At 39.0% G+C, this 27,906-nt stretch overlaps 2 protein-coding genes across 2 annotated transcripts in view; one reads left to right on the forward strand and one right to left on the reverse strand.

The window, feature by feature from the left end:
- NPTN (neuroplastin) overlaps window positions 1-4,530 on the forward strand; it is a gene marked incomplete at its 5' end in the record, with an annotated part of 33,944 nt that extends 29,414 nt beyond the window's left edge. The window contains 3 exons of the mRNA XM_009579116.1: window positions 2,384-2,405; window positions 2,945-3,018; window positions 3,451-4,530. Coding sequence (XP_009577411.1) covers window positions 2,384-2,405; window positions 2,945-3,005 — 83 coding nt within the window. The remainder of the gene's footprint in view (window positions 1-2,383; window positions 2,406-2,944; window positions 3,019-3,450) is intronic.
- A 104-nt stretch (window positions 4,531-4,634) lies between these two features.
- Window positions 4,635-27,332, reverse strand: REC114 (REC114 meiotic recombination protein; the record flags this gene model as incomplete). The annotated part of the gene is made up of 5 exons (XM_009579117.1): window positions 4,635-4,793; window positions 7,806-7,868; window positions 9,721-9,936; window positions 14,043-14,126; window positions 27,243-27,332. Coding segments are annotated over 5 exons (612 nt in total), but the record flags the coding sequence as incomplete, so codon positions are not given.
- Between the last annotated feature and the right edge of the window lie 574 nt (window positions 27,333-27,906).

Here is a 27,906-nt window from a genome sequence, read left to right on the forward strand (position 1 = left end):
TCTGGCATAAAGGTTTTGAGTTATATTGATATTTGTCGGTTACTATGACTTCTTTTTTTTTCCCCCCTTCAATTGCATCATACCCTTAAAAAAATGGTGGTAAGTGAGAGATCTGCATGCTTTGGAGTTTGTTTAATCTCCGCTTCAGTCTATACAATGCACAAGTCATAATGTTAACACTTTTTCTTAAAACTTCTTCATTCACGTTCACAACTAATTTGGATTTCAGTTTGCTGTTTTTAATCTTTATTTAGTCTAATTTTGTACTTATTTTTCTGTTGTTCTGTTGCCCCGATTTCGCTAAGGTTTCGGTCTTTGTCTGTACTGTACTGGGGATGCTTTTCCAGCAGCTAAATGGCTGACCAGGATAGTAACGCACAGAGAAATTTTCCTCGGTCTTATTTTATCTCTGTTTAGGTTGTAGATGGGAAAGGGATGGGTGGTGGTGATCCACCATATAATTTTAAGTATTCTAGTAGGCATTTTTGTTGGGTCTTCGTTAGGAAAACACCCGATGGCAGCCTTTATAAATGTGAAGCTTTTTTTTTTTGTTTAAACACACAAAACTACTTATCTGAAATAGGCATCTAAATATTTTAAGAGAGAAGGAAAAATGGTTATTTTCTAGCGAGAGAGAGCTTGTATCTTAACGGTGCAGTTTGATATTTCTGAAGTCCAGCCAAACAAACTCCCAAAGATGTCGACAACGCTTGTTAGAAAGCAGAGATAGCCGAGATTTAAGCAGAATGGCATCGGTAGCAGTTCTGACCTGGGGGTGGGGGGATCTAAGGGCTTGCTGTCTGTCCGAGGCTCTTCCCGGCCAGCGTGCGGAGCACGTAGCGCAGCCTGCTTGAAGATCTTTCGTGAGTCGAAAGATGTTTGTGGAGGGAAGTTCTAGGCCTACTCTACTGTGCTTTGTGTTTCAGTACCTGGTGTGTCTCTGTATATCTCCACTGTATATACAACAGCACATTGATGTCTGGTTGTCCTTACTAGTCCTAGTTCTCTCTGTATCTTGTCCGATAGTGTACTGTTGCTGGTAATGGACTTCTGTGGACACTGGTGTGTCGCTAGTATGTTATTTTGGCTGTAAAGCTCTTGGTTTGTGGTTAGTTCTTTATTTTTTTGAAATATTTTTTTTGTTCCGGTCACTGTCTGTGCTAGCGGTGGCTTTGCCTATCCGTTGCCTTGAAGGTACAGGTGGAGTAATGTCCCCTTTGACCGACATTACTCCTAGCGTGTGCTCATGCGGATGCCTACACTGTTAAGACTGTAATTTCCATAACTGCTTCATGTGCACTAAGCACCCTTGTGGAATCCTGCTGAGAGTTTCTTAAAGACTTCAGTGAAAAATCTCTCTAGCACGAGGTGGGAACGGCAACTGCTGAATGCCAAAGACAGCAGGTCCTGAATTGGTCCCCCCAAAATACTTCTACAGGAGCGTTAACTTTCTGGATTGATTTTTGTACTGCTGTTTAAATGCACTTCTGTCTTCTGTACCGCAGCTTGGGGGCAAAATAAGCTGTTTTACCATTTAAAAAAAAAAAAAGTTCAATTGGTCATGAAAGAGCTAATGCGAAACATTACTCATTGGCAGATCTTTTTCCAATTCTTAAAAGAGAATATTTTTGCCAAGAGACACAGGCAGAACAATGCTGTCAGTCTTCTGTAGCTGAAGTCTGTTGTGTCTGGAGGTATCACAACACCCCTGACTTCTCCTGGTGCTTTGAGCCCTGTGCTCAATCGGATGCACGATGCCTGCTGCTATCCAAGGACTACGTTTGACAAAATACTTGAATAAGTATTGCACCTTCAACCTCCTCCTAACCTGGTCCGTTCTAATTAGACATTGAGAAAAATGGAGCACGTAGAGGTTGTATCATCCATGGGGGAAGAGGAGCATATGGTGTATATACCCTGTTGTGTATATACCAGTAATTACCCATGAGCATTTGAAGGATGGCTTAAAAAAATGTATTTTAAAAAAAAAAAAAAAAATCAATGCAAGAAAACAACCAGCAGGATTTTACAACTGAAACGTTGGTTTGTCTTCTCATCAATTTTTTGAGATTGAACCACTGGAACTTGGGGACAAGATGAGTCTGACCATATTGCAATAATCTGTCCGCTACAGTTGCAGTTCTTCATGACAAGCATTCAAAGTGTTAACTAAAACCATTGAAGCAACATACCTGCCATTAAAACTTGAATCCAGAAAAATAACTCCATGAATCTTTGCACTACCAAGTGGAATGGCCTTTAATGCTGTAGATAGATCGGTTTGCTGTTCGCAGTTCAGCCGGTGTTTCGGTGCAAAGACTGACTCTCTTTTTCTTTCCTTTCCTTGTCTTTCCCCTGGATTGCGTCGGAATTCTTGCTGCAGATGATGAACCAGCTGGGCCAATGTAAGTGCATTTTAAGAAAAAAAATACTACTGGGCTTAATCTGAGGGTTTATGGCAGTTTACGGCACATAAGAGTGATATTAGGTGTGACATCACTAATGGTAATGGGCCCTTTGGTTTGTTGTTTGTTAGCATTGGAATAAAGAAAAGTGATACCTGCAAGGTCCTTGCTAGAAAAACAAATATTGCTGAAGGAGTTAGAAACAAATATTTGTGCTGAAGCCACACGTGGTCTCCCGGACTGCCTGGTGTAGCAGATTTGGTATGGTTTTTTTACAAATATCTTAGTCAAGTGGCAAATCGGGGTGGGGGGAGCTTCAGCTGTAAGAAGGAAGCAGTAAAACTAGGAAGCAGAATGACAGCTGTAGGAGGCGAATTGCACAGGGCAAGAAGGCGGCAACATGCAAACAGCCTAAAAGTCGCGTTGTCTTTAGCCACTTAAGAGGAGGAAGAATGAAATGCCGTTTAACTTAGTATGTACAAAGACGCTTTTCCCTAAAGTTGTGATTGATTTCGGTGCTTTTTTTTTTATTTCTCCAGGAAAACCAATTCTACAAACAATCATAAAGATAAAAACTTACGCCAGAGAAACACAAATTAAAAATGCTTATCATGTAAGTATGACTTGCACACAGCTCGGAAACGGTCAGGCTAACGCCCTCCTTTTTCTGTAGTGCTTGGGGTGCGTAGACATAACTTGTTCCACGTATTAAAAGCTACCAGCTGCTCAGAGGATGGCAGCGGCCTTCCTGCCGCGCTTCAAAGAGCACTGGGGGTTATCGAAAGACTTCTTTCATAAAATACGCAGGTAGTTTAATGATCCCATAGCTGTCAAACTCTACATAACCACTGCTATTGCTAATAAAAAAAACCCCAAACCCCTCCTCATTCAGTCTTAAATCTGGACGCTAACCTTGGTTGGGAAGCCTTTATCTTCATTTAAGACCGAAACGGATGTCAAGCGCTTTGATTGCACGCTGTTGTGGCACGTGATGTTGAAAATGCTGCCGGGCATTGACTAGCACCTTTTCTCATTTCTTTTTTAGAGCTTTAAGTTTCTGAGAGACTGATGGCAATATGACCTGCTAAATTTAAGGGTTGGAACTCTTGGTTCTAGAACTCCAGTTCTGTCTGATTTTTTTTTTTTTTTTTCCTCCTTTTCAAGTGAGCAACAATATGACTGTCTAAAGCATGCCTTATTTAGCCTCTCCTGTAAGGATGACCTAGCCAGATAAATTTTAATAATGCTTCAGTGTAGAAGGTGTAAACTATTTTGGGCTTGATGTGCTGTGAATGTTGCTTTTTTTTTTTTTCCTTAATCTATTTAAGCATTAGGAGTAGTAAGTCGGTTCACGCATGCGCCATTTTTTACTTCCTGTAGCTGTTAAAATTGGCAAAGCTCTAAAACGCACTGCTGCCATCTAGTGATAATTTTTGTAAAGTACAGCAAAACTTAAAAATATATACAGTATATATTTATATTTTGGGGGAGGGGGAAAACCAAAATACAGTAATTGTGTTTCATTTTTAAGCTGCTGATATTCATTCCTTACTGTATGTCTGAAAGATGAGAGAATTATACTGTTCTGGTACTTAGAGAAGTAATATAAATTGAAATTATCTTAAGGGCTTAACCTATATAGAGAGACTTGGGTGTCCTATAATCAGACTTCAAAAGCTGGAATGGTTCGACGTGGTGGTGGTGGAATGCAGTTGAAAACAAAAACAAGACTTCAGTTTATAAATATATATATATGATTGCTTTTTAAGTGATTTTTTTTTTTGTTAACTCATGTAAATTCTCAAATCCTTTTGCACTGATGTGTTCAACATATTCTTGTACATTCAATTCAGGCAAACTTTTATAATTTTCTTTTTTTTTTTTTTGTTTTGTTTAAATGATGAAATGTTACAGCATGGTGATATTCTATGCAACTAGTTATACTCTTTAGTTTGACACTGTAATTTCTCATGATTTAAAGATTGTAGAAATAGACCTAACAGGGTTCTCATGATGTGCATAACTGTAGATGCATGAACTTGTGTTCTGTGTATTTGTTGAAGTGCAATGATGTATAAAAAGTGGATTCACCTGTTTTTAAAAATAAAACACTGACAAAAAAAAACACCGCGTGAGACTTTCTCAAATATTTAATCGCACTTAAACTTGTGCATCCCGAGTGCTGGGTATCCTGGAGCGTGCGTTCCAGTGGTGGCAAGCTGCTATTTCTCAACCTTCTGCGAGTTTTTTCAATTCCTTTTCCACATCTTCCACAAAAGCTGGGAAATTCTGATCCATAAGACATAAGCGAATGAAGGGCCCCAGCTCCCGTGCGTGCCACACTGAATGCCGATACACAAGGGGGAGCTCAGACTTCTTCAGCACAGACTGCGAAAGTAAACAAAGGTCTCGCACTCATCTTGGACATAAAAGGTAACGTTACACAGTTTTTGTAACAATGCAGCTACGTCAAAGTTTTCCTTTGGTATTTAATAAAGATGCATCTGCCTTGTTATTAATGCTGTTTGAAAACTTTCAATCAGACGTGATTTCAGTATGGAACTTTTTCTCGGATACCTAGCTTCGATTCCGATACAGCTTTTATGCAACTTTGAATACCTTCACAATTATTTAAATCAGAAGGAATGCCAATTTCCTGGGTAACATGGCTTCCTCGTGAATATCCATTCTGCGTAAGAGAAAAGGATCCTGTATGAAGCGTATGTACTGCCACCTGAATTCTGTAAGGATAACGAAGTATGCTGTTCTTAGCTCTTAATCTAGCAAGATGTCTTTCAGAAGTAAATTATGGGCTTTTTAGGAGTCAAAACATCCTTTTCATGCCCATTTAACCCCCCCTCCCCCAGCTTTTTCTCGTGAATATCCATTCTGCGTAAGAGAAAAGGATCCTGTATGAAGCGTATGTACTGCCACCTGAATTCTGTAAGGATAACGAAGTATGCTGTTCTTAGCTCTTAATCTAGCAAGATGTCTTTCAGAAGTAAATTATGGGCTTTTTAGGAGTCAAAACATCCTTTTCATGCCCATTTAACCCCCCCTCCCCCAGCTTTTTCCCTTGGTGGTGGGCAAACTCTGTGCATTGTGTCACTTTTCAGTGTAAAACCCGTGGCAGCAGAGTGAAGGTGTACAGCCTCACGTGCTGAGGTGGAGGAAGCCCTGACCGCCTCCCAGCACCCGTAGGGGCTGCTGCTCTCCTCCAGGAGATACACCGGAGAAAGGCACAAGTCTAATGGATCGGTAGGCTATTGGGCAACTCCCGAGCACTTTCCACGCTGCTGTTCCTATGACAAGCTGAAGCAGCTCGACTAAAACTTTATTGTGGTGGGCTGCCAGCTCTCCTGCTGGATGCAAGCCATGTTAAAAAAACGGTAACTTCACAGTTCAAAGGCCCTACTGCAGCCAGGGCTGCTGCTCCTTGTAAACTGTGTTATTCATAGTATGTGTTAACGACTGAGTGTTTGTACCAAAATTTTTCCATCGTTTGGGCTGCAAATGTTCTACCTCACCACCCACTCGGCCTTTAAGTTTCTTTACCTGTCTGTGCTGAAGTGGTTAAAGCTGCAGCATCGGTTACAGATGCTTTTTGGATACTTTGCATGGGAGAGCAGAAGCAAAGAAAATCACTGAGGTGCTACTTTCGCAATGAGGTAGGTGTGATGTGCAGAGGCGATGAATGGTGTTATTACAGGGGGAACGCCTGATGCTAGTTAGTCTGTATCTGGCTTTAAAAACTTCAGATGCCTAGTTTGGCCTCTTTTTTGATTCACTGATATGCGAGGCAGAGGCTAAACCGAGCCTCTCCATCTGGGAAAGGTAGACTGCTGTTACGTTCAGTCAGACCCTCGCTGCTGCTGCTTGAACCTGAAACGGTGCAAGACAACTGGCCGATGGACAGGGCACGGTGCCAGCTGGAGCGTACCTGTGTTTGGCTTGTGGGGGGGGGAACCCAACCCTAAATATTTTTGCTAATCTTATATTTTTGCTTACATTGCAGTGTTGCTTTTTTGGTCATGCCATAGTCTTGACTGAAGAAAAATATCTTTAAACACAAATTGAAGACTGTTGAGTATCTTTTAAAAAAAAAAACAAAAACCTGCAAGAAAACGCTTAAAACCAGCGTTTCTGCTAGCTTCCTGAAGTGGTGGAAATGGAGAAATTTAACTCCAGAGTGTTCCAGAACACCAGCTGAAAGGGTGTGTTTCTGAAGTTCAAGTGGGGAAGAGAAGTTCAGCCTCTAGCAAACTGTGTGTGGCAAGCCTGTGGGACTGCAGCTCAGAGCACAGTTGTGTTAAGCTAAGTGGAGGGGCAAGTAGAGGAAGATGTTGGAAACTACTACAGCAAGGAGTCTTTTTGTGCCAGGGAATTTGTTAGTAATTCAAGTGAGAGATGCGTGAACGTGTGCAGCAAGTACAGGCCTCGCTGGCAGAAAGCTTTCTTTGAGGCAGATCTCGTGCTCCTGTCTTATACAGGGACCACAGAATAGCAGGTCTTAGAAGCTAAGTTGTTCTTTATAATGTTGGTGCTAATTGCACTTGCTAGTATTGCCTCTTAAAACAGATTGGTCATGAAAAATACAGTTGGCAAAGGCAAACCGCCTTGTTTGATCACTCACTTATTGGGGCACTCTTGCTGCACTGTAAAAGGACAATAACAAAACTGTTGGGAATGAAACAGCAGGGTGTGTAATACAGCTCTCACCACTGAGATGAGAGTACAGGGACCTCTGCTTTCTGAAAACAGAGGTGTTAAAAGGCTTTTTTGGGTTTAATAGAGGACAGATTTGTAATAGGGAGTACAGGAGTTGTCCCTTAAACCACTGATGAGAAGAAACATTGACTTGATCATCTTGCCAATATGGAAAAAGGGTAAGAAAGACCCATGGAAGCAACTGCACAAGAGCAGAGGTTGGAGAGAGGAGAGTTTTCTCCTCAATCATCTGATTCTGTACTGTCCCAAATTCACACAGTAAACAAGCAACAGTTAACTTCCAGTTATTTTTAAACATGGCTTTACCCTGGACTTCTCAGTGAAGCTGTCAGCTGAATTAGGGGATTTTTTTGTTGTGGGTCACGGATGATTGATATTTTCAGACATACGCTATGACTGTGGAGGTCATTTCTGCAGAGTCAAAGAGTGACAAAGCCATTTATTTGGATGTTCTTGGTGTGGTGGTTTGTTCTTATGCAAATGGAGTAATTACACCATGAAATACCTGGTTCTGCAGCTTATTTCCCAGCTCCAGATCATTACAGAAGATGCTATGGTTCTGTTGGTATAGGTGATGGCATCCTGATGTTTACAGTATACAAGATGGCTTGCTCTCCACGCCTGAGCAATTCAGTTACAGGATCTAAATATTAGATTTTTTTTTTTTTTTACCTGTGCTAGCTGTGTTACAGATCTTCTTTCTCCAAGGCAGGAATCTGGTAGAGGTTCATCTGGCTAGAAAATATCAAATGCAAATAAGGGCTTGTTACCAAGCAGAGTGTGGGTATGTGCAAGAAGGGAAGTAGTTCCATTTTTAGAGGTAACGGGAAGAGACTGTGCTCAGCTACCTTATGCAGTAAAAAGGCATCTTTTTATGGAACCTGAATGCACATCTGCTCAAGTCTTTAAAAAGGAAAGACATGAAATATTGGGCCTGTAGTTAAAATGCCATGTCTAAACTAAGATAACTTTTAAACTACTTACTGGTAGTAACTTAAAAAAAAAGCTGTATATGAATGCTCACCAGGAGCATGCTTTTTTCCTTCCCTTGGGTCACATCACAAAAAAGATAGTTTAAGTTGTCAATTCTATTTTCTGAGCAAGGTTTTCAGTCTTAACTTCTGGAGAAAGAGCATTATTAATACCAATAGTATGACTGTTGGTGCTCCATAGCATTCTGCCATGACATACTTCACCTTCCTTTCTTTGCTTTAGCTTTATCAGGAAATGAGCAAAGCTCGGAGTATAGGTAATCTGCTTAAAGAACAAACAATAAATCTTGAACATCAGCTGTCAAGGGTCTCCCATATGCCTTCCTGGAAATGGTGCGAGTCAAATTAGCAGTATTTTTTTTTTTCCCTGCACTTTCTGTACCAAATATGATTCCACAGTCCAGTAGAATAGGACCTTCCTAGATTATGTCATGAAAATGATGTAGCTGAAAGCTTTGACATTACTTTTTCAGGGCTCAGTCATCGTACCGATGTTTTTATCACTTACCCAAGAGCTATCCTGGCTAAGTTAGCTGCAGGGATGTTTTTTAGAGCTGGTAAGTGTGATCCTCTGGATACCCAAGAGAGCACATATTTAAGAATTAGTCACCCTCAGAAATACTATCTGCCTTTGCCTTTTCCAATTGCCTTAGATCTTTGTCTTGGAGAGGGGAAACATTCTGTTCCTACCCTGAAATCGCTATTAAATGTGTCAGGTTAAGCTCAAATTGATACAATTGCTATATTTACAATTATTAACACTGCAAAACAGGAGTAGGTAAACACAAAAAGGAGAACACGATTCATGGTTACATAAATGGCTCTGATCACTTTCTTACCCTGTATAATTTATCTGAAAGTCTGCCAGGTGGTTCCTAGCAGTCTTTGCTGAAAATCACACAGATTAAATTGTCGACATGTTTTTTTTGGTAACTATTCAGCTCTCATCCTCTGCCCCCTATTCTTGTTTTTTAACCTCAGCAGAAAGCATCTCAGTCTTCCACCAAACCATACCACCATCTGATTGGGAACTGGTAAACAACGCTCGGCTGTAGCATTTGCTGCTGTTTCTTTTAATGGGTTAGTAACTTCCTATGTTTGCCTGAGCCCTGCATAAATTGTTCTCTTCACTTCCAGGGTCCCTAGCTAAGGAAAAGTTCAACCCCCTGAGCAAAGCTTTTTCCACCTATAAATCTCATTCCATATGCTTGCTAATATTCTTCCTATGATAACATGAAACATGTATATTAGTGTTAGTTATTAGTGACCTTTTGGAGGCCAAAACAAAGGCATCTGATTGCTCTAAGGTACATTACAACCAGTTTGAGGAGCTAGAACTCCTTTTTTGAGCATTGTTCAGTTAACTTTTTTTCAGGCACACTAAGAAAATAGGAAGACGATAGCCAGCTTCAGCAGCTGACTTCCTGAGTAACTGTAGCCCTGTTCACTAACTAGGTTTCCCAAATCATAGTTCATATAGATGGTCTCACAGTTGCAAAAAACTTTCTTCAGAAGTAAAATTTGTCATTTACAGATCTAACACTAATAGTTAATTATTTTTATATTTTTCTGTCTATGTGTTCTTGCATACTTACGGTCTGTGGTACTGATGCATTTTGTTCCGAGTCCTTCACTTGGTTTTCACTATTAGCCAGCTGACTGAGACTGTGATAGACCTGCTGGCTTTGTTCATCAGTTACTTGAACCGGTACATACTCTGCAAGTTTCTGAACGCAATTGCAGCAGTGTTCCAGCATCTGTTCTTTTGAATCTCCACCAAACTGAACGCGAAACATGCGGCATTCATTCTGCTTAAAAACCAAAGAGAAATTAAATTAACTGTGGATCCCCTCAAACTATTTTGATTTAATTAAATTCCTATTTGTTGTAGTTAGGAAGAAGGCAATAAATTTTTGGATCACTGCACCAACTTAAATACTAAGAATCAAGTTTTCCCTGCTGTATTTTCATTTATCTCAGCAGCTAAACCAGAAGACTGATTCCCCATTTGAAAATCAGTTTAAAAAACCTAAGAAAAGGGTAAGTGGGCAGGGCTACTTGTCAACTAATTAAAGGTCCAGCCAAGTGAACAAACCTTGCCATGATGATGGGTTTTACAAGTATAGTACAGACATTCAGTTCTTACTGTTGCTGCAAGTAGTATCCTATAAGGATGTGCCAACTCTGAACCGTTGTTTGTGACAAAAAATAAAATTACTCTAAAGTAAGCAGAAGTTAACTTTGAAATCTAAATGACAAGTTCTGCAAACCATATGTTCCATTTAGGATTTATGTTACTCTCTGCATCAAACCCAGCCTTACCTACCTACCTGGTGTACCTGTGTGTGTAGCTAAATGTACAAATTCCGTTTGGCACTCCAACTGAATGCTGCTGCTGAATTCCTTGAGTAGATGCTAACACAGTTGATTAGGAGTGCAAGAAACTCAAATGCATTACTTTAAATAGTGAAAAAATACTAAAAAATAAAAAAAGACTGGATAGAACTGACCCCCAGTATAGGTTGGCACACTGTATCATAATAGGTATTTTTGAGGAACATGAGGTCCAGCAAACTGCACTGAAAATGGAGGGCTGAAGAGCCTGTCGTGCATGATAAGCTTGTCCTAAGCACATGCAACTGACATAAGGTAGATACATATTGAATGCTCTTGTTTAGGGAGTGAATTAATTAGACTTTCAGTCTGATCTTGAAATTTCAAATTTAAAACACAGTTAAAATACTAGAAAAGTTTTCCTTGGATCGACCTAGCTTATTTGAGTCTTCATCTTTCTGAGATATCAATGTCAAAACCATTTTTTTAATGACTATTCACGCTGCTGGACTGCTGATTACACGAATACAAGGACATCTTTCACTTCTAAGATTTTTGTCTTGAAGATGAGCCAGCTCTTCATGACAGCCTCTATGTTTACATGCATGTTATTTTAAGATGCTTGTATTGCATAAAATGATTTTTAGGTCATTGTAAGCATAAAAGCTTGTCTCAGTGCCTTTTAAAGGGAAGAAATGTCAAAATAATTCAAACTGTAGTGCCCATTTTACCAGTGCCCAGTTACATTTCCTCTAAGATGTCAACCGGGTCAGCTTCACAATAACCGAGAAATGATTTGTGGATATGCCAGACAGGTGAGTTCTCATTAAAATGACAGAAAGGTAACTTGCATCTTAATTTGAATTTCTTTTGGAGACTTTCAAAGAACGCTTGTTTTAGTTAGCCCTACAATCCCCAAATCAATTTTCAGTCTGAGCTATTTGTATTGCCCTCTGCTTTTTCACAAGGACTGTTAAAAACACAAGATTGCAGTTTATAAGCAAAAATAGACTTTGAAATTAAAACATTTTTCCTTTATGGAAAGAGAGAGCGCGCTCAAATTCAGCTAAGATGATGTCAAGTTTTAGCAAGTACTGGGCAGTAACACCTGAACCATACAAGAGCTGAAGTATTAAAGAACCTTGGGGTCACTTGGATCATCAAACTTGCACCTCTTCCCTTGCTGGGGCAAGGGGACAAGCTCAATGAAAACAGTATGAAGGGAAATGACTTACTGCAAGAATATTAAGAACGTTTGTCTTGCTACTATTTACAGATTGTTTCATATAAAAAAAGTTTTTATATGTGAGATAAGTGATTACTTGAGATGGAGCTGTATAAAGGGCAGCCACAGCCACGCAGCTGTTTCTTTCAGCTAAGTGTAAGGCACAAGCGTGCATCTGACAGGTATGGCTTCAGAATTAGACACGCATGTACTTCACTGAAAAAAATTTCCACTAGTACAGGTGAGTTTCAATAATGACTTGCAACAGGTATCTTCTCTACATGTCATGTTCCTTCAAGTATATTAACACTAAGCTTCTCAAAATATAGTTTAGAAACCCATTCTGCTAGCTAAGAGCCCACAGTGCCCTATTAAAATTATATTTCTAAAGAAATGAGTAAGTTTCACTATAAATGCAAAATTAATGACTTACAAAAAACAAGGAGTACAAGACAAATCAGAAATGATAGCATAGTATTTAGTTGCCTATGCTCCTTAGTTGCCCTGTGCACTCAGAGATAGGAACTGGTTTTTGAAAACCTAGCTTGCTTTCCTCTGCTTAAATGGCTTCTGCTTGACTCTTTCCTTACTTAGGTCTAGCAGGGTTGAATCCTAATGCCTTACATGGTGTGACTGGCTTCCTGAATTTTTTTAAATATTTTTGAAGATTAGCAGGGAAGCTATATACACTGACAGCACTTAAGGAATCACTTCAGCTACAATTCAGGATACGAAGTAGAGAAACTGTATGATAGGACCACTGCAGTACCACTAAATGCAGTTTAAGTCATGTGAATTTATGGTAAGGAAACACTTAGATGCACTAAATTCATTTAAGACCATGTTATTACTCCTGCTTTTCTGAACTGTCCCTCAGAGCTTTGTTCAAGCCTCAAAGTGATTGTGACGTTGACTTTGTGTTTCTTGTGAGATGCAGCAGAATCCCTTAACGCTGTGCTGGGGAACTGGTTCTATTAACTGTAAAGGAAACTGATGCTTTACTGATTCATCAAAACTAATTACTGCAACAGCTCGATAGTCGACTTCAGTGATACTCCACGTTTTATAAGAATCTGACAAAAAACAGAGATCAAAGGTGTTTTGGTTTCAGGCAAGCATAACCCATGAATTTAAAACAGTTTAAGATACTCATTTATGCAGTTCCTAGTGCCACCATTAGACTAGGCTTATTCTGAAACAAGATGAGTCCTCATACGTAAACAATGTTTATTATGCCTCGCATCTGCTTTTATCTTGCAATTAGCAAGGCATTCTCCCCTCTGCAAACTATGTTGCTTGGTTTGTAACATCCTATAAAGAAATATTTACACGTCTTTCATAAAAGAAATCAGATAAAAGATCGAAATACAACTAAACAGGAATTTTTATGGTTTTCAGCTATTCTGGATATTGCTATTATCTGCAATTACAATACCCCAGTCTGTACCAGAGTTCCTGTCAGGGGAGAATGCCAGAACATCTCTGAATACTTGAGATGTTTTTATGCCTTAATAGGACAAAGAGTTAAAACTGATCTCTAGCAGATACTGAACAAGGGACTCATCATCTTTTTCCAGAATTCCTGTTTCTAACTTAGAGATGAATTCTCTTGTCAAGTAGAGATAGTTAAACTAGAGGCAGCTGTTTCTGCTGAAACAACAAAGCCTAGAAACTATCAGGGGAGAAGGGAGAGCTCTTCTCATTTTGAAACAGGCTTTGTTTCTGAAAAACCTGGTGAGTGCTCAGTGTAGATGAATAAGAAACTTCTCAGAGTTCATCTAAGAACAAAGAAAACTGAGATTTATACGTAAGTTGGTAACAAGCAAGTGCCATTTAATTATTTAAAGGCTAACCAACCACTTTTCATGAGATCTGAGGGGAAGACCAGAAACCTAGGTCCCCTTCATTGCCTTGAATACCAAATGCCTGAAACACCAGCCTGCCACTACTGTGCCAGGTGTCAGGGGCCACAAGTTGGCTAAATAATTGTTTGTTTAGATACTTTGTTTGCCAAAGTGAAGTATGACTCATAGGTAGCATGCTTCTGTACATGTAAGAGAATTGCTTCATCTTTTTACTTGTTAGCCAGGGCAGGTAGATTAAAAAATAAATACCAGTCTAGCTGTTTTAGTAGCTAACTCTCAGAAAGCAGTCTAAAAAACCTGAATATTAGCAGTTACAAAAGACATTAAGATGATTCAATCCATTCTTGTTTAATATCTAGAGTAAAAAAAAAAAAATTAATTTATATAGACAATTTACAGTATCTCAGAACTTCTGGTTTAATTTATCCAATATTAAGAAATCTTATACAGAACTGTGTTAGCTGTTAGAAATATTAAAAGCAACTCAACTTACCTTTGACTGTGCACGAAGCAGCAGGCAGTCTGCTCTTCTTACTATCTTGAGCCACTTGTGGGAATCAATTAATGAAAAGCCTTCCTGAAATAAAGCAGAACACAAACAACTTGCACAGCAAACATGCAACACAAGTTCACACTTAACATACATGATGTAATTTAATCCCTAATGAAGATTAGTCATCTGCATACATGCAACTTTTGTATCTGTCAAACAATTGCCAATATGTAATTTTTACCACACTAGGAATAAAATCTGAATCTGTAGCTCCAGTAATAACACTATGTCAAGGTACATCCTAATTTCCATATATATTTTACATTTATATTTGTGCATGTTATGAAAGTCTCCATGAAATGCGTAATAAAACAGCTGCAACAGAGTGCTTTAAATTTTTCTGCATCCCATGAAGTTGCCTGAGAGGGCAGCAGAGGGCAGGCAAACCTGAAGAATGGGACAGCAGTTGGTTTATCTAAGGCCCAGAGAGGCATTTTCTCCAGATGGAATTCAGGTAAACAAGAAGCAGCTTTGATAACTTGATAAAGATGTTTTTATACTCCAGTTGCATTAACTGTCAGTCTCTTCAAACAAGATAGACTGCTCAGCATTCTGTAAAAATACCCCCAGGAAGCTGAAAGCATCATATAAAAATTACAAGGCAATGGACTGTGTCTCCCAAGGTACTCCACGGACTGGCACATAGTCATTAGTTACCAAAGTTTAGAGGGGAAAAAAAAACCAAAGAAATTTAAGGGCAGGGAGGAAATTACCCACCTGTTTTATCTGAACTCATAATGCTTTCAATGACCATGGCTTTTCACATAGGCTGTTTTTCATAGGTGTCCTAAGGGTCAAGAACCACAAGTCATGTCCATCCTGGACTGCCAGCAGCGTGTTTTTGCCAGAGTTCCTATCCATCTTATGCAGGTCCAGGCTGCGAAACCATCTGCCATTCTATTTTGGTACAAGAAGTCACCTCGGTGAGACGCTGCTCTTTTAATGTGCTGGCACTGGCTTTATAGTCTCATGCAGCAATTGCATGTAAATTTTTAACTGAACTTCTATGAGAGGAATGTCTAGCAAGCATTGAAGAGTTGAACCAAAGGCAAACTGGATCACAGACACACAGCTGATCAGACACCTGCTATGATAGACTCCAGAATGTAAGATGGCATGCAAGTATCATTCCCAAAACATTTGGGGTCAGAGGGAGAAAAGAATTTCCCTCCGCACTGTAAAAACAGGTGCTGACGGCAGGTAAGACAGGCCAGTCACTTGCAGCACGTCTGTTTGCACTGAGCGCTCTCAAAATGTCTCAGGGTAGGACTTGCTAAAGTGTGAAAGGCCTCCAGGTCAAAATAGGAAGACCTCACTTTGTGATTGATGGGAAGTACCAAGCTATCCTCTACTCTTCCAGGGATTAGTAAAGGAATCTGGATCCTAAGAGGGACAAACTGCAAATGATAGACCTCGCAACAGTAAAGAGCATCTCTCTTGGCAAGTCAGTGTTCTCCAGCCATACTACATGATACGATTAGACTGCTGAAGCAGTGGAGCAGGAGGCTGTTTCTAACAGGCTGAGGGCACCCTCCTTCCACATACAGACAAAATCCCTTCTGATGTCAAATAGTAGGAAGTCTCTGAAGAAAGTCAGTTTGTCATGTAGGCTGAATTTATGCCTGACACAGTAAAGGAACCCTTACTCCTCTGTACACCTGGCGTTTTAGCACCCCTGGCTTTGGGGGGTGCAGTTTTAGCCTCTTTTGATAGATGTGCCTAACGAGAGCTTGGTATATGGACACTAAAGTTGGGGCGGGGTGCGGGGAATAAGATACTGAGCAGAATGCCTGAGGAATGAAATGAGATTAGTAGGCTAAGAAAAGTGTGCAGCACTGTTAGAACATTTCTAGAATAATCAGTAGCATTTCACGTGTCATATTTTCAATTTCACATTCCTTTGACATTTGGCTAAGGACATTCATGGCTGTGCAGAGTTTGGCCCCAAAATATTGTTTAGTGCTCAAAATGGAAAAACATCAGCAAGTTAAGCTAGTGATTGTGCACAGCAGAAAGCTATGTCAAAAGTCACAAATTTCAGTCATACCAGCATCATGGAAATAGCAGCATCTACGACAGCAAAAAATCTGCATTAATTGTTCATATACATTGCAAAGAGGTCTTAGTACCTGGCTGTACAAAATAAAAAAAATGCAGATTTGTTTTGCGTACATGAGAAGTACTTTAGAGTAGACATGGAGTGACATCCATCTACAATGCTTATCTGCTTGTGCTGTGCTTGTGCTGCCATAGTTGCTATAAGGGATCTCTAAGGAAGCGATTAAGGAAACCAGAATTGAAGTTAGAGGAGTACAGCTTGCAGCTCATTCAAGAAGGGAAACAACTGGTTGCAGAAAACATACACAGTGCAAAGAAGTTTGAATGGGGCAGGGGATAGGCTCTCAAGTCAGAACAGAGAGAAAGACACGATATGTAGAACTGGAACATACAAAGCAAAAAAAAAAAAAAAAGTTAAAGTGTCCCTTTCAGAAAGGGTATATTCTTGATATTTATACAAATAATCTGAAAAGTATATGTTCTCACTGTTTGGAATGCAGTAGCCCGAGTGCATTTATATTTATTATAAGATGAATTTCATCTCAGCACAAGGACTTACTGCTCTCATTTAAAGCTGTAAATGTTGAATATCTTTTAACTTACTTATATTGAGGGGAATATCCATACCTTCTCAAGACACCTGGGCCAGGTCAGAACTACTCACGCTGGATAAGCAGCCAGGCTGAGTCCTGGACAACCAACCAGCCTAGGAAATTATGTTGGAGTATGACGGCTGCCCATGCGTACATGCTTAGTGCTTCCTGCCATGGGGAATTTCTCCATTGCCACTTGGTCTTCCTCCGATTCCACTACCAAGCCCCAAAACGCTATTGGTGATGCAATTCTAATATCCCATTCTTTCACTAGGCCACTTTAACTTGTGGCCACTTGTGCTTACTCTGTTCATTTCAAATAGTTACTGGTTTTGATATGCACCAACTGTGTTTATTTAAATATAGCTGTTCACATATTAAGTCTATCTTCATAGTGTTTTTCCTTTCGCTGTAAGACGTAGGTAGAACAAATGTTGTCTCCTTAAAATAACAACTGTTTTCAAAGAAATCATAAAAGGCAGCCAACGTTTAACTTTCCTATCAACTATTTTATTGATGTTTCCCAGGTTGTCATCCTTTTATATGTCCTGTTTCTGAGATAAAGAATGCTGGAAAAAAAACAGCATTTGGAATTTTTATTTATATACTCCTAAATTTAATTAACTGAAATTTAATTTACTTCAAGTTTAATTAACTGAAGAACAAAGCAGAAAGTATTTCCTTTCCTCTTGTACCTTTGGTTGATTGTATATTGCCAAGCAGAAGCAAATAACTAAGAAGAGCTAAACCAAATAGGGAAACTCAGTGCAGTACTTGAGCAATATGACAGAGCTGATTTGGCACAAGCAAGCTACCTGAAAATGGAGAAGGAATGTTTTGGACAAACTCAGGTCTGCAGAACTACTCAGACTCCATCATTAAATTGTTTACATCAATAATTGTCATTACAGTCAGGATCCTCTAGATTTTCCTCAGTTCGAAGCAGCAAATAAGCCTGATTTTGCACCATGTTAAGGTCTATTCTATTCCTCATGGCTTTTCCATGTTACCTCAGTCAGCATAGACTGTATTTGAGGCTACCTGAATTAAGATAAAATAAGATTCTTCTTAACAATGACAATTTTCTCTTGTCAACAATGAAATAGTTATGAATCTGCATATGAAGTTAGGTAAATGAATTCAGAGCAACAAGAAGGAAGACCACAACAAATCTGTCCCTTGTTCCATCGCTCGAAGTCAAGAGGCTCTCTGCCAACGTCCAGGAGCTAGGCACGGGGTAGATCCTGGAAACTGCATGGCAATATATTGAGATTATAGTCCATTTGTGCTGTTCTAGAGATAATGAATTGACTCTAAATCTGCTCTGGACGTATGCGCTGACAAAGAAAAAAGTAGTAGTCCCTCCAGACTGCTGCCAGCACACTGACATAAATACAGAAAACAAAGCAGCTGTGGTCACTGTTCCCCTTCAGCAGGCACCATCCATACCTGCTTTACATTCAGAGTTGGGCATTGCTGAGCAATATTGGGCATGATCAAAGAGAGATGGCAGTATAAGATTAATCAGGAATATAGACAAAAAGGCAACCTAAAACTGGGCAGGTACATAAGACCTCAAATGTTTACAATTTGAAGATATGAATGGCAGCGCTTTTCTAAGTTGGATCACTAACCTTCAATCATGCATATACTCCTTAGGTCATTCTCCAGGATCATACTTGTAAGAACACTGTATTCAAGGAAAACAGTTTCATACATCTCTGACAAAAATCTAAGTCTCTCAGAGGGAGGACCCTGAGAAGAATTAAGCTGAAGCAGAAAAAGCAAGACATTTCCCAAATATTTTGGAAGCAGGCAAAACACGACCACACCTTACATGAGGCAGAGAAGCCAGTAATGCTGGTCTAGCCTTACAGCCATCTAGTCCGTCATTAACTGGGAAATACTTTTGTTCTGATTTTACATATCAGCATTCAAAAAGCTGCTGGATAATGAGGCCTATGATCTCTGTTGGAAGGTATTGCATATTATTTTTGAATATTTTTATTATTGTATCATCTAGAAATCCTGTGGTGCTAAGCAACTTATGAACACAGGAACAGATTATCCATTTTATGTTAGATTGCAAGACCTTTAGGCAACCCTATCTTAACTAAAAATTAATATATATTTAAGAAATGTTAGTTGTGTAACAGTTCAGCTATGCTGGCTTACATCACTTAGTTTGGATTTACTCATTCATGAGACAGATGTTTTCAAATGAAACTGGACTATGTGTAAACAATAGCTTAGGAAGGAAAACTTTCTTTTTGCCACAAACATTATATACTGTGCCCTTAAATTACAACCAATATTAAAAAAGACAAACAAAAACACAGAATGCCACACACAAAGACACACATTCTCCAGTTTTGGCTGCCACTTATAATAGGCTTATGAAATGCAAATAAACCAGTTTGTTCTCAGAGTTCACAGTTCAGAATGAATGTATGCATTGTATAATGTAATGGATTAAGGAGTCAGCTAGGTATCCCACAGACTGGGAATGTGCATTTGCAAGAAATGATGAGTTCAGCATGAGATCAAAGGAATTTATTGTATTAATTAATAACCCAGTGCACAGCTGCCAGAGTGATCCTGTCTGATAACTGAAGCAAGATGGCAGAAGAGAAAAGCTAAAGGCCTCAGACAACATCCTGCTTGCACCATTCTGATTCAGGCTGGGCAGCACCATGGTACACAATTCCCCAGAAAACAGAGCAATCTTCTACTTGCAAAGGCCATGCTCAGTTTCCAGGGAGGCACCTATTGAAGTTCCTTCATCCACTCATTTCCCAAGGTAAGCTACCAAGACACAATTGGGGAGCAAAACTAGCACAGTACCCCTCATGATGCCTTTGCAGGGCAAGAGAAGAGATTTGGGAAAGCACTTTTCTGAGGAAGGGTAAGATGCTCTGCTGCTCTGAGGACCCCATCTGCAAGCTTGTGCAACACTGCACAAAACCAGTAGGGATGGCTTCAACAACCTGCCATCTTCCCAGACAGAGACAGGCACTGCCCAGTTACTGTGTCATCCTATCCAGAACTCCACTCCATGGGTCTGCTCACCATGCTGAGGACGTGAGGTACAGTGAGAAATCTCTTCAGAAATAATATTCACAAATAATATTCAAATAATAAATTAAGTGCGATTTGTTAAGTTACAAATACCAATATTTTTTGACCTCTAATATTCTAGGTACCATTATTACGTCACATTTATGCTGAAGAACATCTTGTTTATTCTTAGAAGTGACAAATTGGGAAACAAAGGAATGGTAGTATTATTTCCAGGTATCTGCACAATGTGGGCAATACATCTAGCAAAAGTCTGCAACAGAATAGCGATATTGTAGTTGAGAAGACTGTTATTAAGCATTATCTCAAGAGACAGTAAAAATAAGATGTGAGAGCAGACAGTCTGTAAAAGCTTGTAAGTTATGTTCAAGTATTATACTGAACACTAAAGTAGAGGTAGAACTGAGATGCTTTCAGGAAACTAAGTAAAATTGGAAAACATGTTGTTTACAAGTGTTAGCTTGAAACTTGACGTATAGATTATAAATCAAATGCTTGCATTTATCTGAAAAATACCAATTTTTAACTCATTGCCTTCCCAAAAGAGAATGAGTTGCCATTTTACACTTTTTAAATTAGAAAACTGCTTATTCTATAAAAGATTGAAAAGTCTTCCTTTCATTAATAACTGTAGAATAAAAATGCAATTCCAGCTTAAAGTTAGAAGTTGTGAAAATTAAACTTTGAACATAATTCCAATCAAATCTTCATTATTACCTTGTAACACACCTAGAAGCAGAAATTTTCCTCACTTGTACCTTTCTTCAAGATCTAAATAAGGCCAAATACATTAGTTTTTATTCCTCCAGTATGAGCTGTCTTGAAAACCAAGTCGAGAGTAGGAGTGTCAGCATGACAAAAAAAATAATCCCCAAACATGACAACTCGTAGAGTGGGGGCAGCAGTAAGTTGTCCCTGCAAAAATTTCCAAGCTACATGTCAGTACCTAAATGTGTCATGTATAGCATCGTTGGGAAGATAAGAGCACAGCAGAAACCATGTGCTGTATGTAACTTAGATCTTAGCGTAAGCATTAGCCGTCTCAAACAGATCTGCAGAATATAGACTAAGAAGTAAAAAGAGGCGAAAGGCCAAAAAAAAAACCCCAAGGCAGACAGACAGCAAGCTAACTGGAATAAGGAATAAAAGGATGTTAAGCTCTGCATTATCTTTTTTTTACCCTCAGTCTCTTGGAAGCTGGATCTTAAATCTTGCTATTAAGCTTGTTTGATTGTGGAAGAGAACACATCAGAGTTGAACTCATTAAACAGAGTGCTCTGTCTCTACAGAGGCAGGAAAGCTAAATGAAGTAGCAAATACAGGACACACACAGCCACCCTCGAGACAACCATGCCCAGGGGACTCAGCAACCGACAAATGTCTCTTGCCAAAGTGCAAAGAGTTGGGTGCAGAAGCATGTGCTGCCAGATGACAGCTTTCTAGAAAGAGTTTCCCCAGAGAGGTACAAACTACAGCCCTTTGAAGGAGTGAAGAGCAAAGAAAAGCCCCTAACTCAGAACAAACCTTGATATTTCATAGTGAGAACCTGAAAAATATTTTTTCCTAAACTACACTTTAGAACAGTGACACTTGGCCAGGGACCTAGAGAGGTGAACTGGATGCTCATGGGTTTAGCTGGTTAAAGTTCTTCAGGGCATCCCATTAATAAGTCAAGTTAAGCAATTTCTTCTTTAATTCCTAATACAAAATATTTACTTCCCTAGATCAATACCATACGTTAAACTCTAACTTTAGGGTAAATACATTTCATTAATAGACATCACTACTCTTTAAAAACTGTTTCAATAGTTGGGTTTAGAAGAATTGAGGCAAGAGAAAAGTAAAGATCAGAACCCCTTAAAACTCTACTGCTGCCGATCACCAATACATAATCATTATAGAACAGGAATGTATCATCATGTCAGACATAAATGGGGAAGCTAATGCAGAAAGATATTCAGCTTGTCCAAAACAATCATGTCAACAATACATATTGAAATAAACAAACTAAAATTGAAATTTTTTAACTACGATTGCGGTACTGAATAAGTCGATAAAACTAAGATTCCTTCTGCTCTTTCAAATAGCAATCATAGGACTTTTAATAAAAAAACAACCCTCCTCTAGCTTTGCAATGTACTACCACTAAGCAGCATTAGCAACCTGCTTACTTCCCTAGGTTTCCGTCAAATGTCCTCATTTATTGCAGAGGGACCAAGGCACTGTTGTGAATATCATCTCAAAAATTTGGTGCATAAGTTTCAGGCGCTGCAAAGAGAGCATCAAGAACGTCAGACATCTGCCAAATGCTTGCCTAATTAATGAGGTTAGAATCTACTGTATCCTAAGCACTGCTAGCTTATTAGAAGTCATCAGGGGACCAGGAGGGTACTAAGGACATTTAGTCTACACTTTAAAAGATCAGGTCACAAATCAATTACTCTGGATTATTTTATCCTATTAAATAGGTCCTCTTCACAATTTCAATTTGTTTAATTTGTAGGATATTAAGAATTCTAGCACCAGAATTAATTGCATTGAATAAAACACCAAAATATAATTTTCATGATGTGCTTATTCAAATGAGGGAAAAGAAATAAGAGTTGAGGTAAACAGAACATGATGTATCTTGAGAGTATGGCCAGAATTTGACAGAGATGATGTTGAGATATTCCTGTTAAAATTCCATTATCTACAGTATGCAAGAATGAGATTTTTCTACTGTAAAATATGCAGACTGTTAGGCAACACTGCAGCAAAAACAGGTCCTAAAGATATGTTATGTAATTTAATTCCAAAGGAAGGACTTTGTTTAAAAAAAAAACAAACAAACCAAAAACCAAAACCAAAACACCCTTTGATTTGCATTACACATTAAGGATTTTTATGTTCCACGCTCTGAAGTTCCATTTACCCTCCTCTTCATTCGATTTGGCTGATCACAAGAAGTAGATTGTATTTTAAAAGGAAAGCAGTTGTTTCCTTGTTAAAATAGCTTCAAGTATGTCTCTGGCAGTGTCATTAAAGAATATTTAAAGTGATCTTGAATGCATACCCATTCCCCAAAAGTTTACCCATTAAAATAACTAATTTGTTTTCTTTGAGCAACTAATGGAAACACTGAACATGTCCACAATTATTTGTTACAGTAGCATGGAAATACTTCAATGATGGTTCTGGAGCATTCTCAGATACTGTAGTCAATTGTTTCAAACCTACGGCACCTTACCATATAGCATGGTATGCAGCACAAGGTATTTACTAATCTGCCTGGTTTAGAAGTGCTGAGACTCAGTGCAGACATTGTAGCATTCTTTTTGGCAAGAAAATAGTATTTCAACTTCCATTAGTGAAAAGACTGCTAGAAGGGAATTCATTAAATATTCTACTATTTTATTGCTCATGAAAATAATTCTGTAGTCTACTGTATGTATTAAAAAAAAAGTTGTTACGATATGTGAATATTTTATTACTATTTTATAGATGTTCTTCTTACAAATGCATCATGTAAGAGTCATAGTTTCACTTGGCTCTAAATAGCTGGAATTCTTTAAGAGAAAGAAAAGCTTTCTTAACACTCCTGCTTTAAGAAAATAAAAAGGACTAAGAGAATACATATATATCCCAATTTTAAACCAGAAGAGATAAGAATATATCATACTACCGTATTACCCATTTTAAAAGCATCCAATTAGTAAGTTTTCTTTGTTATAGATGCTAGATGAAAACTTCCTTTTTTTTTTTTTAAACTATTACCTAGGATGATCATGTTAAAATTCTTGGGGTGGGGTGAGGGTTCCTGTTCTAAAATTGCTGCTGCAGTCAAAAAAAAAAAAAAAAAAAGTTAGGAACATTCACCACTGAATGAATTCTTGGATTGAGTTAGCAGTTCAGTTCATTCTTGGATTACTGTTAGAGGGGAAAAATCCCTTTATTATTCATCCACAGAAGTTTTACAAAAACACAACATAGTTATTCAAGTTGAGAAGGAAATGGTGTCCCTGTGACACAGATCTTGTGCCTCACTGTGTTCCTGTGCAGAGGTACAAGGTACAAAACTACAATAATTGTTATCCAGTTCCCTCAAAACCAGGAGCCTGTAGAACATCAAAAGGCCTGAAAAGTAGGGATTAGAAGATAGATCAAAAGATTAGACATCAACAACTTAAAGGATGCCGTTACTACACAGCAAGAAACAGTTCTGCAAGTATCTCAGAGGGAATTGCAATGCAAGTGAGCAAGGCAGCACGTAGGTGTTGGAGAACATCTTGGCAATAAAAAGGAAATACTCAGTAGCCCACACCAGCAAGTAGGAATGAACGTACACAGTAAAAACACGAGCTGGATCATTCCAACAATTGTAGCATTCTATCAAACTTGATACATTCCCTCTGGAGCAGAAACTTTCAATTATCCTCTGTGACAAAATGTCCATTATAATGGACCCCCAGTGAGAGGCTTTGGTCTGTGACAGATTCAAAAGAACTATTTGTACTTAGTCGTGCAAAGCCTGTTTAAATATTGTGACAGGTTTCTGACAACTCCTGAGAGCTGGAGACTAGAGGGAGGGAGAACCAGTGAGATTAACCATTTCTACATTCTGATTATTTCTACAGCAGTAACATAGACTGCACAGTATTGCAACTTTTTTGTTATATGGCATCTCGATAAGGAGTTTGCAAAGTTTCACCAGTGGCCTGTGCAGCTCTGGCTAGCTTTGAATCTACTGCATTGTAAGCTGCTCCTGCCGTCCAGATCCTGTTGTCAACAGGCCTTAGAAGACGTCTGTCCAAAGACTGTGGTGTAAACTGTCCTTGGACAATGATACCGAGTTTCTATGTCCCTGCCTGCTAACTGAAGAAAACCATTCAGACATCCAGTAATGGTCATACTTTGACATCAATGCTGTTATCAGCTACTGGCCAACAGCATCACTGCCTGTGCTGTCTTTTTCAGCACAATCCCTCTGCATTACCTTTCTGTTTGATGATACTGGCTGCTTTACTCAACAGATTCCACAGACTGTTCTTCAAAGCCTGAAAAGATACCTGTAGATTGGGATGGTCCCAGGAAGAAGAATTCTATCACTGCGTATCAGTCTTGCATAGTGTTGGGAAAAGGGACACATTTCTAGGAGGGCATGTGCTTAAGGAACAAGCCTAAGCAGCTAGCTTAGGCTAGCTAAGCCAGATGTGCTGGATCAAATCTCTTGTAAACAGGAAACATAACATAGTTCTGAAGATGCCCGCCTGTGTTCAGAACTAGCAGATTGGGTATTTGCTACGTTTTTCAGCGAGTCAAGTATGTTTAAGAGGACCAGCGGGAGGACTGCAACTGCTCCAATCTCCGAGAAATATAAACAGGCGTAGAGCATGTTGTACCAGTGCACTTCACACTAGTTTAGTTCTGTATGCACAGAACACAACTGCAGCGTGATCCCAATTACACGTGCTCCCAGAAGTGCACCCAAAGGAACTGACAGTTGGGTTTTAAAATGCATATGACACCACTTTTGTATACCTTTTCTCTAACACATAATAAAATGTTGTTGGCGTTGGCCTTAAGGTTAGTATAGAAGCATTGCCAAAATTTTTTTTTTTTTTAAAAAAAAAAACCAAACAACGTTTTTTTTCCTTTAAACTCTCAGTATTAGATATCGGTCACATTTACCAAGCATGTTTGTTCCACCTCTATTCTGCACTATTCTTAGGCTGTGATCGTTACTGCAGTATCTTAGTGTCTCTTAAAAGCTGAAACGGACCTGATAGATCTCAGAAATTCCGCATCTGGCATTTCAAGCAAGGCAGCTGCCTCCAAGCTTCACTGGCCACTAAATCCAAGAGCTGCAAGAAAGTGCTTTTCTCAGCCAAGTCTTTATACAGCTTTTCTTATACTTCCCACACTTGTCCCTTATGACAGCACACTTTTATCTGCCCGTTGTTATTTGCCAGATTCAGTCTTTGCCAGACGCAGTCTTTGAAGGGCTACAACTTTTGTCTGTGCCTCTTTTGCTCTTTAGTTAGTTATTAAAACTTACTTTCATAACCTTTATATGGTTATTTCAAGGACGTTCTACACAGTAATGTAAGTGTACTAGTTACTAAACAGTTACAGCAGTCTGATCGGGATACTGACAACAGGACCAGCCCCAGCAAGGTGCATTCTGCACTGATTCATTCCAAGCAGAATTTGGCAAGAGATGGCAGCAAGTCTCATTTCAGTTGCGTTTCTTTTAACTACCTGCACTTTCAATTATTCCATCCCTTTTTCTTATTCAACACAACTGCTGAAATACTTTCCATCTTCAATTTTTACCTTGTCCAAGAACATTCAACTTTTCCTCACTAAATATGTGAGACAAATACCATGACTTCTATGCACGGTATCCAGACTGACAGCTCTCTGTTAGCTCATTCATTATCTATTCAATACCCTTACACACTCACAGGCCAAAAAATTCAAGAGTATCCTTGGTTCTCCCCCTATACTTACAAGATATTTCTGTAAGTTTAAGACCTTTTAAGAGGCACAGCAAAAACTGATTTATAAGCTTATATGTATTTAAAGCTACAACATAATCTCTTACATATTCTGGATTATATATTAAAAAAAAAAAGTCTTTGCTATCTTAATAGTGCAGCATTTTCCAGTGGCTTGTAATAGCTTTCTACTATATTTATCGGCCAATTCCTACTTGTTATCATCACTGAGTATCAGTGATATGCACTGAACACACTTGATTCCACTTTCCAGCACAGGCCTTCTCTTCGTGAGCATCAAACCAACTCCCTCTAGATGGAGTGTTTCTGTTAACCTCCTTGGTGTCATTGGGAAATCTTTACAGTTTAGTAGCTGGTCATGCTTAAGTACAGGCTACAGGAAAATTAGTTGACACACATTCATGGAGACAAAATAACAACTTCAAAGTTAAGTTGTAAGTTAGATCACATTACCCAACATAGAAAAAAAAACCCATACTCTCTGATAAACCAAATTATCAAAACCAAAATACTAACAGGTCATTGGCAAGAAACTAGCTGGATCATATAGCAAATCTTATAGGAAATTATAGTTACATTTTTATCCATTTCTTAACAGTGTATTTTCTCTGTTTTCTTAGGCAGAAGAAACGTGAAAAAAACCCACATATCTTTCAACATCAGCAGCATTTAGTATTACGTCTTAATCTAGATTTTTAGAACCACAGAAGAGACAGTTCCTCAGTATGAAATAATGCATTTAGTATTATCCTGATGAACATAGAGAGAAAGCAGCACATGAGAATTTCCATGCGCAAAATAAAACTGGCAGTTTCCTTTCAGTGGGAGATAACATGAAGCTGAGAAGGAAACGAAGTTAATACTGATGCTAACACAGATGGAGAAATGTTCTTTATACATGAGAAACTTACCAGTACTGTTCGCCCTTGGGAAATAAAGAAATGGCCAGATACAACAACGGTAAGGATAAGATGGCCTGATTCTTCATTTGATTCAAAAACCTTTAAAAAGATAGACAAAATAAAAAGCTGGCCTTGTAAGCACAGAATCTACATTTTCTATTTCTAGTGCAAAATAAAAGGTTTCAAAGCTTGGTGCTAGAAGTCAGGTGTATAATTTCCCACTCAATAATGCAGCCTGCCCTTCGCTTCCACAGACAGGAGGCACATTTAAGAAATTTTTACTAATTATAACTCCATGTACAGATTTAACTACTTTAAACAACCATCTGGACTCTTCCAACTTGATCTATAGTTTTTAATACCCAGGTCGCTGCTATAGAAAGGAATAAAAAAAAAGCGGGCCGCTAACTATCGTATCATTGTGTTTACATTAATAACTCATGAAGCAAAATCTCTCCTGATTTCTGCATTAGCTCTAGACTTGCAAAAAGGTACCTGCAAAGGCCTCACTTAGTACTCCTTGCTACTCAGCGGCCTCCTAGACCCCACTGGAGCCAGTTAGAGCAAAACCAAGCAGCCAGCCCCCACCCCAGCCTCGCCTCGCCTCGCCTCGCCCCCCCACCTTCCAAGAGGAGGTGTTTTGCCCTTCATCGTCGCCGTCCGTCGGGGGTAG

Source organism: Fulmarus glacialis, unplaced genomic scaffold (assembly GCF_000690835.1).
Source record: "Fulmarus glacialis isolate BGI_N327 unplaced genomic scaffold, ASM69083v1 scaffold2546, whole genome shotgun sequence".
Taxonomy (NCBI): domain Eukaryota; kingdom Metazoa; phylum Chordata; class Aves; order Procellariiformes; family Procellariidae; genus Fulmarus; species Fulmarus glacialis.